Here is a 15,448-nt window from a genome sequence, read left to right on the forward strand (position 1 = left end):
TATAAAAAAACAAACCCAGTGACGTCGCGGAAAACCATCCTCAAAAAATGGAAGCAAATAAACCAAATACAAACCCCATTGGAAGGCCGCCCAGCCCCTAATAGAACTCTGGACTGGGTTCTGGGTCGATGGCGCGAGTCCCATAAATATTTATGTGCATGCACTCGTACACGGTAGGTTCGAGTACTTTTTGATTTAATGTGGCGACATTTTAAAGCAATATTCAAATTTACCATTTACCGCCTCCCGCCGCCCGCCACACGCTGCACGCTGCACGAACAATATTCGACATATATTTCGGCCGCAAACTAGAGTATCTGTGTATCCGTGTATCTGTGGCCGTGTGCTCGTATCTGTGTGTCCGTTGTATCTGCTGCTGTGTGTTGGAAAAATATTCAACGATGCTTAAAAGCGGCGGCAGGCGGCTGGGCAGGCGGATGAGAGCAAACAGCAAAAATATACAAAATTTAAAGATATTTATTTATCTAAATAACGGAATATGTATCTTCGTTTTCATTATATCTGAATGTGTGTGTGTGTGTTTTTGTGTGCGTATGTGGGCCTGTCTGCACATACTCGTATTTTTGAGATATATTTTTAAAAAGTCAAAACGGCAAAACGACAATTTTTAAGGCAGCGCTACAGCATCAACTGCGACTGCGACGCAGCTGAGGCGAGAGAAAATGAGTTTTGTGGCAGCTGCACGCAGCGCCAGTCGATCGAACCGCTTAGTGCCACGCCGTGTTTCAGAGCGCCCAGGCCACGAGCCCCTTCGAGAGCACCCCCGAGTACATAAACTGAAAGCGTTTTTCCGAAATATTTTGAAAATCTCTTGTGAACAATTTTGACCAAGCAAGCTGAGCCACAAGACAGTGTACGTGAGTGAACCAACCAAGGAGTTGAGACCCAGTCGAAGCCAAGTTGAAGGCCCTTTGCATCCATCCACCGTCCGTCTTTGTGCTCTTTCCCACCCTCTAGCCGCGACACCAGGAAGGAGTAGCAGCAGCAGCAGCAACAGCAGCATCCGTCATCATGCAGGTTTTCGATAACAATATGGTAAGTGAAATGTCGCCCCGAATCGAGGCCATTTGTATCCGTTTCCTGTATCCTGGACAGGCACTTGGCCCCGTGTTTGTGTTTGTTTTTGTGTACGGTTCGCGCTCCCTCCCTCCGTCAATCCAAAGGCCATGCCATAGCCAAATTTATTGTCGCAGCTCTGTGCTGCCATTCTGGCCTCCTCCCTCTTCCATCGCCACGGCTTGCTGGAGCACCTAGCTACGCTTTTAGCCCAGTTAGCTTAACCCAGAAATGCCAATACACAAATTCAAGTCGCAAGGGTCCTTAGTTTGCCGCTGACTTCTCGCTCAGCCACGCCCCTTTTGGCCGCAAATTCCAGAAAAAGGTTTTGTCTGTTAACCAAAGAAAGAGAGACAGCAATGGATAAGACAGAGAGAGAAAGAGAGAGAGAGCGAGAGACAGGAAGACCTGCGGTGTTCAAAATGCGCCGCCAAATTAATTACAAATATTCACTTAGTGGCCGCGATCCAAGTGGGACAACGTACGTACGAGCCACCGCCAATTGCAGGAGACAGAGTGGGCAGAGTGGGGGGAAAAAGCGCCCAAGGATTTTTGAATGACTCTTTTCAAATGTGTAAATGATATGAGTATTGGTTGGATTTTAATATGGATCAGCTACTCGTACGTTGCTCTGCCCTTTGACATTTTTCAACATTTATATAAGGGCAGATTCATTGCCTAATACCCACTTATGGCTAATTATATATATATATATATAGATCATGATGCAGTTTTCCAAAATACATGGTATATATTTTGCCATAAAACTGGAATATTCGATCGTTGAAATACCGACACAGACTCTTCAGTACTCGATATATTCGTACTTGTATTTGTTTGCAATATTTTTCCGGTCTAGAAATATTTATTTTTCATTCAATTTCATTCCACATAGTCTATTAATATCCAGAGAAGTATCTTTTTTAATAATAAAATAAGCTTGGAGACAAACCAAACTGTTTTACGTTTCCAAACATCCACAAAGTATTCGCCACAAGATGATTTCTTGGCAGCTGAGTGCTCAAATTCATACAAAAAATCTAAAGGAATATATGTGCATACATATATCAAGAAACATTTGCATATATGTATGGGAGATAGATATTTCCTATAGATATGTCGCTATCGAGTGGGCCAGTCGGTTCAGCTCCTGTGTAAGATTATGGCGACAATTACATAGGTCTTAGTATTAGTCCCCTCAGAGCTATATATGTAGCTACCAAATTGGTGACAAGGTCGTTGCTGCTGATGACGAAAGCAAAGACAAAGTCCATTCAATATCCCAGCCATTGCCACTTCTATGTATATAATACCCAGAGGAGCACGACATATAAATAGACCGGAGCGGAGAGTTTTACAATTCCAGCGACGAAGAACAGACCGAAACATGGAAATGTGAATGGGGATGGGAATGGGAATTGGAATGAGAATTTGTATGAAAATGGTCTATTTTCGGGGCTGAATAAATCAATTGGCTTCTGTATTTATGCAGATGCCACCATTTGATTATTTCGCACTGTCGTTGATTTATGGCCAATTTCCAAAGGGGGTTTCGGTTGCTGTTGCGGTTGTGATTGTGGTTTTAGGGTAGTAGCTCTGCTCTATGCTCTCTGCTCTTTCGCCTCTTTCCATTTTTGTGTTGGTATTGTGCACGTCATGTGTAATTGCTATATGTCAATGTCAGTGTGTGAGTGGTTGAGTGGGTTAGGGTCGGTGTAATAGGTGAGGTAAGCTGCGTTGTGGAAAGGAAATATGCACGTGCGGGTCTGAGTGTCTGAGTGTGCGATCTTGTGGTTGCAATCGGTTGAGCTTAACGAAATTTCCGATGATGTATTGACGGTATGTGTCTGCAATTGAAAGGGAAAATTAGACAGTGGCAGGCACATGGAAAGATTTTCCAATCAATGAATGGCAGGCAGGCAGGCAGGCAGCATTATTTCAAAGTAATATTAGGCACAACAGCAACAGCAAAATGAATGCATTCCATTTAGCTCAAACGGATTCCCAGCTCTCAATCAACAACACAATCCAATATATAATCCAATATATTTATCTATATTTATATTATGTAAATCAAAGCTCAAAAGGTTTCACAATTGAACGAATTTATCAATAAATGTTGTACAAAAAGCAGACAACGCCAGACAATGGCAATTACAGTAGATTTAAAAGGGTTTCATCACCTGTGCCCCACTCCCAATCCCAATCCCAGTCCCACTCTGTTTATATTTAGTGGGGAGGGAATAGCATCATCAAAATAAACATTTCGAACCATTTGAGTGGAATTCGCATTGTTTATTGACCAAAACACAAGCGAGCAACATTAGCGGGCCAACACCAACAGAATTTCAAATAATTGGCCCACAAACAATGCCATAATTTGTGTTTGCTATAAATAAATCGGCATTTGTTTGTTTAAACAGAAGATTATTTAAATCGATGTGCTACTCGTACCTATCTATATATATTTTCTAATCGATTATACATTTCTCTATTTATCTTTTAAAAGCGCCGTGCCTCGCGACGTGCATCATTACGGCGTGGATCGATCTCTGCCCTGCCCCAGAAATCGGCGGAGATACCCTGGGACATATTCGAGCGGATGGCTATGCCGTTCCTCTTCTGCCAGGCGGCGGCCATCGTCAGCTCCCATCTGCTGCACGCCCTCAACATATCCAGCATCTCCACCTTCGCCGTCTTCGTGTGGTTCGCCCTGGCCACCGTGGGAGCAGTGCTCTTCTACCACTTTGTCAAGGTAAGTCCGTAACGCAACGACACTCTCGTGTCCAAGAATACAAGAATACAATTCAAACAGTGTAATCCTTTCAACGCCAACGGGCGATACCGCAAATAGGGTAGGGACATGGATAGCTTTTGGTTTCGACGTCAACTTTGGGTTTCGGTTTCCGTTTCTTTTTTCCACAGAACAAGAAGCCAGTCACTAGCAACACTTTGGGGCATGTCTGCGTCGCGGTCTCAGCCTCAGTCTCAGCTCAAGTAGGCTCTGCCAAACCACAAAGATGGGATGGGGGGTCCGCTGAAATAGTAGGCAAAGCAAATCAGTTGTACTAAAAATAGACGGGCGGGCCCCAGGAGTTTGGACAAATGTCCTGTGGGGCAACGTCAACTTATGTTTAACCAGAGGAAACCCTTGACTGTGGATTTGGCTTTGGCTTTGGATTTGGCTCCGTTTGATATTTCAGAACCCCTTAACACACACACGCACAAACACACAAACACACATGTAAAACCGTCCCCGGACTAACAGCATTCTCCGCTGGCTGTCGACGTAGGAAAATGAAAATGAAAACAAATAAATAAGCAGCCAGAAAGATACCCAGAGAGAGAGAGAGAGAGAGAGGGAGGTAGGAAAAGAGAAAAAGTGCAGACGGAACCCCAGAGAATTGCAGAAACAAAAGGAAAAGAATGTTGTGACAGAGCGGAATATATTTTCTGTGGAAGAAACTTTAATAAAAGCGCTTAAAATAAATTCAGGGGAACCCTTTAAATATGGCTCCACCATACTTAATCCTCTTTTGGGTGGCATCGAACAGCGATAAAGCAGAATACGGGATAAATCGGAATTCCTCAGATTACTTACATACTTATACACACGCCAGGAGTGTGGAAAATGTTAATACTTTATGCTTCTCTCCTCTTGCACAATGGACACCAGTAATGCTACATATGATATATATTTATTTTCACACCGTTTTCCCGCTTATATGGGCTGGTGGCGCCAACCGAACTCCACGGATAATTTAAATATGCGTGCACTCTAATTAGTTTAACTATCATGAACGATCTGGGGGATGGCAGGCTGGCTGACAAGAGCCATTTGCTGCCCGGAAATTACGCGAAAAGGTCAGGACTACCTGCTGGATGGGTGATTGGCTTCCAGGACACGTAGGCAGCGCTTCAGTGTCCCTGAAACTGGAAGTGCCCATCATTAAGGTAATAAGTATGACTGCAGAATAATTAACAGCAGCAGCAGGAGATGCAGTGCCAGCAGGTGACAGCAGCAGGCCAGTGCCCATTCCCCTCCCAGACCATCCAGCAAAGTGCTGTCTCCTTGCTTGCGTGTAAATGAAACTGCTCTTAATACTAAAATATGAATCAAAGAATGTTTTAATTTGTATGATTGTACTCTACAAGTTGCTGGTAAAGATATGCAGTTACTCTAAATAAGGCACATTTAATTAACTAGATCTGAGATGGCGTTCTTCACTTTCACTTGAGAACTTCCGTGAAGCATTTGCATTCGCAAGTTCTTCCTGGAAAAATATTTCTCTGCGGGCGTGTGGGTTTATTTTTAGAGCGCAAAGTTAAGGAAAGGAAAACAACAAGAAATGTCTTGGCATTTGATTAGTTTTCCGCTCGTGCTGGATGGACGGATTAATATCCAGATTTCTGTTTCCTGGCTATGCCTGCGTAGCCACTTTCCATTTACATATTCGTTAAATTATTTGCTGCAAAACATACTTACATATGTATGTACCGTACCGTACCGCATTCATGTTCATGTGTGTGTGTGTGTGTGTGTGGGTGTTCCCGGGGTATATGTGGGGACAAATGTGGCTTTCGATGGCTTTCAGCCTGTCCAACTCGGTTCGCTGACGTGGCCTGTTTGTCTTTGGTTGGCTATTTCTCTCTCTGTTGGCTGCTTTGCCTTGCATATCACGTTGTGCATTTTATTTTTATGTCACGACAGTCAAATTAAATTACACGCACGCACAGATATCCATCCCTACCCGTGCCCCGTGGAAGGGGCAGGCAGCCAACGATGGATGGTGGATGGGTGGATGGATGGTTGGATGGGGCTGGAGGCAACTGTTGACGGCTCAAATTGGGTGCAATGAAATGTAAATGCCTACTAATGAAATGCTCAACAATCTTCCATGTCCTACAATGCACTAAAATGCAAATTCCCTCTGCCTATCCCACTCCCACTGCCACTGCCCGTGTCGGTGTCCATGTCCATGTCGATGTCCGTGTTGGTGTTGGTGTCGGTTTTATTGCATTGCAGCTGCAATTACACTTTGCGTAATGTGCATAATTAAGCGTCGCGTTGCCCAAAGGGCGGTGTCTCTTCGGGACATGTCAACTAACAGAAGAGAATGTAACTAATTGAATTAATAGCTTTGTCTTGGCAACCCTAATGGGCAGTCGCGAAGCAGTAGCAACATCTAAAACAAGCGGGAGTTCGTACTCGTATTCGCATACAATTGAAGGCTCCTTCCCACCCACATCCTTGAACTTTGCGCCATGGCGCTACCGTGGATTGCATGGATAAAGTTCTGCCAGGCCAAGCTGGAACGGAGCCCCAGGTGATGTCGCTGTTCATCCGAGAAGAAATCGTATCGGTTTCGCTAATGCCAGGAGCAAGCAGCCAGCAGCAAGCCAGCCAGCCAGCCAGCCAGCCAGCCAGCCAGTCAGCCAGCAACTCGAGAGACAAGTGGAAGATACTCGTACATTCGAGTATATTTCTGAGCTTGGGATGGGGAGGACCAAGTTTTTGCAGCAGGACCAGCAGCAGCAGCAGCTGGGAAGCAAACTGTTGGCCGCCTAATGGATGTTACAGCTGGTTCATTGTGAAGAAAACCCTTTTTCCTGTTGGTTTTTGCCATCCATAAGTGTTCGTTTTTCGCTTGCACACTTTGTGGCCTTTACAGCTTCATAAAACTTCTGCTATAGACACAAATTTAACGCTGATTTGTGACTTGTTAACCGAAAAAAAAACACACATACACAAAAAAGGGCATGAAGGAGGGGAGAACTTTGTCAACGGATGGAGAGGAGACAGACTGCACTCTCAATTAGGCTGCCGCCGGGGTCCATTGGGGGCCGTCAATGCACTGAGGCAACTGAAGGCTATATAAAAAGGCTGCTGCTTGTCGTCCCAACTCCGCTGTCCGCTGTCCGCTGTCCGTTGTCCTCTGTCCCTTGTCCTTTTACACTGCAGCATTGTCTCTCACTTTCACACACACACACACACACATACACACACACATACACACACACATACATACACCATAAAAAGTAATTATGTGCAAAGTTTTGCTAGCCCGCTCTTCCTCTCTCGTCTCTCTCTCTCTCTCTCTTCTGTTTCTCTGCGCCTCTGTTTCTGTTCAGTTTCAGTTTTATGGTCCCGCGCGTGGCCTGTTGATTCACACACACACACACACACAGATACATGCGCAAACGCATACGCATACAAACACAGAGGACATTCAGAAATGGCAATGGCGTGCCCGGCCTGACAATGGCTGGCAATGAAGGACATCAGGACATGGCTCATGTGGCCACCATCTACGCGCATTGCGTTTCTTAGAATTGCACGCCATTAAAACGCCTTGACTTGACAACTTTTTGCCGAGCCACCGAGCAAAATAAACAGCAGGAGCAGGAGCTGGAGCAGGAGCAGGAGCTGGCCTGTGCCCCGACATTCTCCGTTGACTTCACAGTTTTGCTGCGCATTTTAGTTAAATTAAAAACCAATTGCACATGACGCAGCCGTGCATCCACCATGCTCGTATGCATCATGCACGGTTCAGGAGGAAAAGGTCAGGGTTCGACGCTGCAATCGCCCACCGCTTGATTGGTAGTCCTGCCCCTAACCGCAGTTATACAACCACTTCGATCCTTATTCGTCCATTTGGTATTTGAAGTATGTAGTTGAAAGTATCCGCCCGAGAACTCTTCTTCAGGTTAGCACAGCGAGTGGCACTACCCGTATCTCGTATCTCTTCTCTATTCGATGTTCGAACCCATGCACTACGTTTTAATTAACCTCAAATGCCAGGGGCATCGTTTGCAGACCCAATACACAATCACAATTTAATTAAACATACATAAATAGCCGCATACCGGCACGCTCTGGCGCACACATGGAGATGGATATGGAGATGAAGATGAAGAGGGACGATGTTTGCATGTGGTACATGCTGTGCTACCATTATGGTTGGCATGGCACAAAGTCAAAGCTTTGCGTGTTGTCAGAGACACATACACACAGGCACAGAGGGGGGTACTGAGGCACCGAGGCACCGAGGAACCGAGGCACCCACCTACTCCTACATGGTGTAGGAAGTCAGAGAACAAGCTGCAAATTGGCCTAGGATTCCATTCCAGAGAACATTAACATTGTATACTTAGATTCTATTCTATGCCATTCCTTGCCATTCAGTTCATTTCGTTCTGTACATCGCGTCGTATGCGCAACGCGAAAATCCTTTAATGCTGACGTCGTCCTCACTGCGGATGGCGTGAAGTTGCCAAAGGACCTGACAGCCACACGCCAGTAAGGGTACGTGCGTGCTTTTACCTATCCACTCTCTCTATCTCTTTCTCTCTCTTTCTCTTTTCTCTCTTTCTCTTTTCTCTCTTTCTATCTCTGTCTACTTGCGGAAAGCAAAACACAGAAATGGTTTTTAACTTTCCGGTTAATTAATTTATTACTGCTTAATACGTTCAATGACTTTTAGCGATCATCGCCCCTCGCCCCTAGCCCCCTGCTCTCATTTGTACTCATTTGCCCTCTTGGCCAAATATTTTTCAGTTAATTTCTATATGGTGTGTATGTATGTATGTATGTATTTTATGTATTTCCCATCCTCCTGCTTCATTCCGGTTATTTTTAGCCACTGATTTAATATGCGTGCATGCGTGTGCGTGCTTCCCCTTTGTTTTCCATTTTTTGGCTTCTCTCTTCTTCTTTTTTTTGCCACATTTCGTCGCCTTTTTCAGAGGAGCACAGCGAGAGGCGAAGGCGAAGGGTAGGTGACAACAGTGGGGACAATTTGTATGCGGTTTGTTTGCCATTTTTCACTTTAGCTCACACCCCACCGCCGTACTCCGCCGTATCTTCCGTTCCCCACTTTCACGCTCCCTGCGTTATGCTTATGTAGATTTATGCGAGGGTTCCCGAGCGGTCAAGCATGTCGCGCTCTTCTCGGTAGGTTTATGTGTCCGCCTGGTGACAGGGAAAGGAAAAGGAAAACGAAAATACAGATAGAGATAGATTAGAATGGAGAAATGATAGTCGTACAAATAAGATAATGAATTTGACTTATGAAGAATATGTTGCTGTAGATTTTTTATCCCTGTCCATCACAGTGATTATTGGGAGGCTCTAAGTAAGAATTTATTTGATAACCCACCTTCCTGTTTGGTTTCATTTCATTTCCTATTTTTTTATGATTTTTATTTACATCCCCAATAATATTTATCCACATTTCACAAAGTCCCTCCCACACACAAGCCCACGCAATTCCCCTGCCGGACACGGACACGGACACTCTCGCATTATCTTCATGGTCGTAATACCCGGAGCAGGTCCGGCCCTCTGCCCAATCCCCGGACTCACCCGCTAGTCATAAGTTTATTCTCGCAAATGAAGGCGCACATGCTTTCCCGGAAAGTTTCTCTCCTCCCCATTGTTGTTTACACTTTACACGCATTACTTTTCCGCTCGCCCACACACACAGAAGCGGAGCATGATGCGGAGGAGGAGGATGTGGAGACACTGTCCGCCGCTTCTCTGTGGCTCTGAAAGTGCTGCTAACTTGTTGCAGTTTACACATTAACCTGCCAGTTGCTGGCCCCGTTCCCCTTCTTCTTGCCCCTTTTGGCTCCAAGCTCCAAGTTTTTCCTGCCAGCATAATGCATTATATAAATATTACGTATACGCCCCCAGTGTACGTAAGCCAAATTTAATGAGCTTGTGGCGAGGAAAACCGAGGGTCAGGGGGGGGGGCCTGTCCGAATGCAGGCGAATCGCGTGCCCCACTGCAATTCATCAGATTCGGATAAAAGTGTGCGGAAAATGGTCCGCTTTGGGTGGGTGAGTGGCGGCACCTGCCTCCTGCCGCCTGCTGCCTGCTGCTTGCTCACGGCCTGGGGCATAAATCTTCCACTTGCACTTCTACTTCCCATTGCAATTGCAATTGCAATTAAAATGCAATAAAGGATGCATTTAAATTGCTAAACTGGCAGCAGAAGCAGAAGCAGGGGTCGCCCCCTGTGTCTGCCTCTTCATTGACTTGCATGCTCGGAATAATGTGGAAAAGTCCCATTTCCGCTCAACCAATCGTTCGTTCGTACCAACAACTCTCGCATTCTCTCTGCCATTCCAATACTGCCCACCCTCCCTGCACAGGCAGCTCGTTCAAATGAAGGTGACTGACATGCCCCAGGGCTACCGGCTGCCCCGCTGCAGTCGTCTCACTCGCGTTCTTTGTGAATTCTCTTGAATCTATTTTGGTACATGCAACTTTGCTTCTATTTTGGGATCGTTTAAAAAAGAACCGCAAGCCGACGTGCTGGCAGACATGACATGACCGCAGAGAGGGAGTGTTAGAGCTTAGACAGGAGGTAGCAGGAGGCATAAGGCATGCGGCATGAGGGCATGTGGCAGGTGCTAGTGTCAAGGGGTCGGCTTTTTGATCCCATGCACGTAGTTCCTGCACTGGGCAAAGTTTCTTTCGACGGCTTAACGTGCAGCGCTCTCTCCTTTAGTTTCCTTTGCTTTGCTCTTTCCTCCTGTTCACACGAAATGCTGTTGAAATGGTACAGTAAGCGGTGAAGGAGAGGCGTCAGGGTGCAAACGTTATCTGAGGACAATTCACAACAAATTTCACTGTCTCTAGCAGAGTATTCAGCCAGGATAGACCAAGGAAATAGGGGACAGAGAAGAAGAACCATTTGAAAGGCAATCTTTTAATTGGTCTTGCCACAATTCGACTTGGTTCAATGTAACATAATCCTTTTGGCTTGGACCAATTTGGCAGACTCCAATCAATTGCTGGCCAGGGATTATCCTATCCAGCTTTTCCCTTGGACCAATTTGTAATAATTTTAATAAGTTCTTGGTCCGAGATCAGATTCCCCCTTGAACACACAGTTGTTTCTTGGTCGAGAAGTACTTCACCAAGGAAATCAAATGCTTTTGTTTTTCTATCGGGTTTCCCTGTGCACAAGCTACTCCTAGCCACTTGTCCCCTGGCCATGCTCCCAGTGCAGTTTAATTGACTCTAAACATTTCGTTGCTGGGTTTTTACTTGCCTTTTCAGTTCATCTGCTCGGTTTTATCTGCGCTTTTTCCATGCTGCATTTTAATTGCGGATGGTTTTTACTTGCAGCCAAGTTTAAAGTCATTTCTACAGCACCGCCAGCCATAAATTGGGGGATGCCAGAAAAAACATCAGAGAATGCGATTCCTTGCAGTGGCAAAAGTTACCGCCATCCAGCCATCCAGCCACATCCCACTGGATATACACAAGAGTATTATGAAGTAAATTCGCATAAAAACTGAACGAAAGAAAGTTTCTCCTAAACTTAGCTGCGTGGATACGTAGATAGAGAAGTGATTGGGTGGCAGGAGGGGAGGTGTATATCCCGAAGAGTTTTATTTTTATTAACGCCAAAGAACGGCCAACAGATTTCGATAAGCAAAACACTTATGGCCACAATAAAATGTCGGCCAGTCTTAATGGGTGTCAACAGCACAGCCAATAATAATACAAACCCTACACACCACACCACACCACACCACACGACACGACACCATCTCTCTGCCCCCTCCCCGACTGACACTACTGCCTCCTTTTCTACGAATCTCCTCATTTTTTAACAATTTTACGAGCACTTTATAACAGTTTGATAGCCCGAACAATGAGTAGCCATCTCTACTTCCACTTCCACTTCCATTTCCATTTCCTCTTACCCCTCGAGACCGGCTGACGCACACTAGGGGACGCACCCACCCTCCAGACGCCCACTCGAGCCAGGCAGGCCAATAGTCATAGTCGGGCTAGCCAGCTCCAGTGGTTAATGGCATGATGAGTTATGACACCAGCACTACCGCAGGCGCGTTGACTGACATCCACATCCAGAGGGAGGGCTGTGGGTTGTGGGTTGTGGGTGGAGGGTGGAGGTTGGTTCTGCTGGAGTGGATTGGCGCGTGTCTGAGGCGGAAGTATCAGTGAGCACACATCTTCCTGCCCCACCAATATGGGGGGGGCGGGGGGAAAGAGAGAGACTCTCGTCTGTCTGCCATCAGTGGGTCAGAGCTGAAGTCGGACAAAAATATCCACGCATTCGGGCGTTGTTCTGCTCACGAAATTCACCTAGAAATAGGGAGAAAGTCGTTAAGACTACTCGATGGCTTGACTTTTAAGTAGCCCGAGTGAGTGGACAAACTTTGAGCCTAACAAAGACATTTTTGGCTGGACTAAAGGTCAAACATCTGACATGGCAATGAAAGAGGAGAAACCGACACCGACATCCATATCCACCCACCCACACACACAGCACAGCGCAGAACAGTAGACGGCTAATTGGTATTAAAGTTATTGAACATTAATTAAGTGACTGGACTGCCTCGGAGACCGTCAATGGGTTGAACAATCCCAAATCACTCAAGTTTTCCTCTTCCATTTTGGACCCCACCAGGTGTCGGCTTCGGGCAAGGGCGTCCTAATCACCGGCTGCGAGGCACCGCTGGCCTGGTACCTGGCCAAGAAACTGGACGATCTGGGCTTCACCATTTACGCTGGCTTCAACACCCCCATCGAGGAGTCGGACGAGGCTGGCATCCTCAAGGAGGAGACCTCCGGCCGCATGAAGCTGCTGCACTTGGATGTTACGTCGGAGAAGACCGTAAGTCTCCACAGAGAAGCTTTTGGGGGCTTTCGAAGCTTTTAGCTCATTTCCGTTCCACATACTTTGTCGACAGCTTTTGGAGGCTGCCCGCTTTGTGTCCCAGCACCTGCCGCACGGCGCCCAAGGACTGTGGGCTGTGGTCCACTGCGCCCACTGGATAGCTTTGGGAGAGCTTGAATGGATTCCATTCGCGGTGCTGCGCAAAAGCTTGGATCTCAATCTACTCGGTGAGTGGGGGCGCCACTGAACAGCACCAGGTTCGAGTGCTAAGTTCCGTTGTGTTATCCTTGCAGGAGCCGCTCGCCTCACTCAAATCTTTCTGCCGCTGGTCCGTCGCGCCCATGGACGCGTGGTGTTCCTCACCTCTGGCCTGAACCGCGTACCCTCGCCGGTGCGTGGCATCCAGTGCGCCACCCAGGCTGCCGTCGACTGCTTTGCCGCCTGCCTGCGCCAGGAGATGCGCACCCGAGGCGTGGATGTGTCCGTGGTGGCGGCGGGCGAGTTCTCTCCCGGCAACGGCTGGCTGAACGAGACGGAGCTCCGTGACCAGGTGAGCATTAGATGCCTTTCCTACCCACTTAATGGCATGGCAGAGGCCATGCAGGGGGAGCAGCCGAGTAGCCGAGCAGCCTTGCCATGCTTTTAGTTTTTTACGATACCATAACCATGTCGAAGGAGGGGAGACCCCAGACCCCAGACCCCAGAGCGCTGCCAGAGAGAACTCATTAACTCTGCTTGTCTCGTTTTATCCTTGCTGCTCGCATCTGCTTCCAGGCCAAGCAAATGTGGAACCAGCTATCGTCGGAGCAGAAGAAGACCTACGGCGAGGATTACTACGAGGCGGCCATGACGTCGGTGGAGAAATACTCCCGCCAGGTGAGAAGCAAGGCCGGACGTGTCCGTGAGCTAACGAGTATTTAATCCCCCCTCCCCATACTCTCTCTCTCTCTCTCTCTCTCCACAGGCCGCTGATATCCAGCCCACGCTGCGTGTCCTCATCGACGCTGTGACCAGGACCTTCCCCATGGCCCGCTACACGCCCGTGACGGCCACCGAAAAGTTGCAGATCTTCCTGGCCGAGCATCTCGCCCCCTCCCTGTACGAGTCGATATACGGCGAGCAGAAGAAGTTCGTCTACTGATCCGACCACAACCCACCCAACCCACTCCCCCTGCCAGACTCTGGAACAGCCGCCCTTTGGAATATTATTGATTGCTTATCCCCCTGATGCACCCCCCATTATTGTGGCCCCCGCTGGCTCCTTTAGCATAGGGCATTTATAAGAAAACTGTCGAAGGAGCGCTGACAGTCGTCAATGAGCATTTAGCTATGTTTTTCTCCTGATTATTTCGATTCAAATTAATCTCAATTTACCCGAGTGTCTGCATAATGTTATCCATAATCCTTAGTTGCTAGAACGAATTGTGAAACGATGAATAAAAAATTAAAAATGAAAACAAAACTCGTAGCGAGTAGCCAATGAAAATGAAATGATGACCAGAATCATTTCTTAGTGCTTCATTCGTTGATAGTTGAGATGTTTTTTCCACATCATGACTGTCGCTGGTGACGGAGTGCAGGATCCTTTAAGCCTTTTAATTGCTTTTGTTTGCCATTGGTTGAGTGCTGGCTCTGCACTGCACGATGGGACTCCGATGGCTTGATCTGCTGCTCCAGATGCATCATTCCGTTTCACTCAACGGCATTAGTCACACCTCCAGCCCCCTCAGCACGGAGCGTACTAAGCTTAAGTGCACTGTCAGAAGGCAAGCCAAAGGCGGGCAAGCATATACAAAAAAAAATTCAATACATTTTTAATGCATTTGATTCAAAACAACAATGACATTTTCCCCACCGAATGGGACTGCCGCGACGGGAGCTCAGGTTTTTTTCCAGCAGGTCCCCCGACAGCTCAATGAGCTGTCAAGAATGGAGTTTTGTGGGCTACACCAAGAAGCGCATAACTTGTGCATAAATCTCTCATAGTTGCTAATGTAAACCACAGCTGGCAGCCATTCCCAATCCACCTTCCAGATGGCACCAACCAAGCGGCGGCATGTTCCAACTTTTACGGAAAAAACAAACTAAACAAAAAGAGCAAAAGTTGCCAGGGAAATGCGATGCTTACGTTAACTCAAAAGACTAACACAAACACACACACACACAGATAGAACCTATCTCCCCAGTATAAGCAGGGAGGGAAGGCAAGGCCATTTGGCTCTGACCAAAGGTTCTATGTGTGATTCCGTCCTGCTGTCTGGATTTATCTGTCGAAATTCCAACTACTCTTCGGTCTCCAGTCTCCGGCCTTCATCAGTTTTACTTTCCCCGCAACTTCCTCTGTCCCTGTCGACGGTTTCCGTTTCCCAGAACCATTGTATTTAGCTTACCAATCTGTCGGATTTCCATGGTGATGGTCACAGAACAAGAGCTAAGCAGGAATTCGGGCTCCTATCCGGTATACCTGCCATTCATTGCCCGTCGCCCTATCAATGCTGCACTGCTCCTGCTCCTGCTCCTGCCCACAATTGTTGACTATTGATGGATACGCTCTGCTCCCCGTCCTCCGTTTCGCTGCTTTTCCCAAACCAATTTGATGAAGACCTCTTTCAGTCGTCCAGTATTTGCCCTTCAGCATCTAATATGTTGACGCATTTCGTTACTGTTCTCCCCTACAAGGAGCAGCAACTGAAAGGAAAAACTCGTAGAA

At 47.0% G+C, this 15,448-nt stretch overlaps 1 protein-coding gene across 2 annotated transcripts; it reads left to right on the forward strand.

Annotated features, from left to right (window-relative positions):
- The first annotated feature begins 707 nt into the window (after positions 1 to 707).
- LOC111079729 (D-beta-hydroxybutyrate dehydrogenase, mitochondrial) lies at positions 708 to 14,189 on the forward strand. Of its 2 annotated transcripts, XM_022375001.2 has the most exons (8): positions 709 to 874; positions 979 to 1,056; positions 3,587 to 3,832; positions 12,529 to 12,735; positions 12,812 to 12,965; positions 13,032 to 13,288; positions 13,513 to 13,614; positions 13,703 to 14,189. In XM_022375001.2, the coding sequence occupies exons 2-8, from the start codon at positions 1,033 to 1,035 to the stop codon at positions 13,877 to 13,879; spliced, it is 1,167 nt and encodes a 388-aa protein (XP_022230693.1). In that variant the 5' UTR covers positions 709 to 874; positions 979 to 1,032; the 3' UTR covers positions 13,880 to 14,189. The 2 variants fall into 2 exon arrangements, with proteins under 2 accessions (XP_022230691.1, XP_022230693.1); XM_022374999.2 differs by having other exon boundaries at positions 708 to 1,056.
- Positions 14,190 to 15,448: the final 1,259 nt, after the last annotated feature.

This window comes from Drosophila obscura, unplaced genomic scaffold (genome assembly GCF_018151105.1).
Source record: "Drosophila obscura isolate BZ-5 IFL unplaced genomic scaffold, ASM1815110v1 contig_151, whole genome shotgun sequence".
Classification (NCBI taxonomy): domain Eukaryota; kingdom Metazoa; phylum Arthropoda; class Insecta; order Diptera; family Drosophilidae; genus Drosophila; species Drosophila obscura.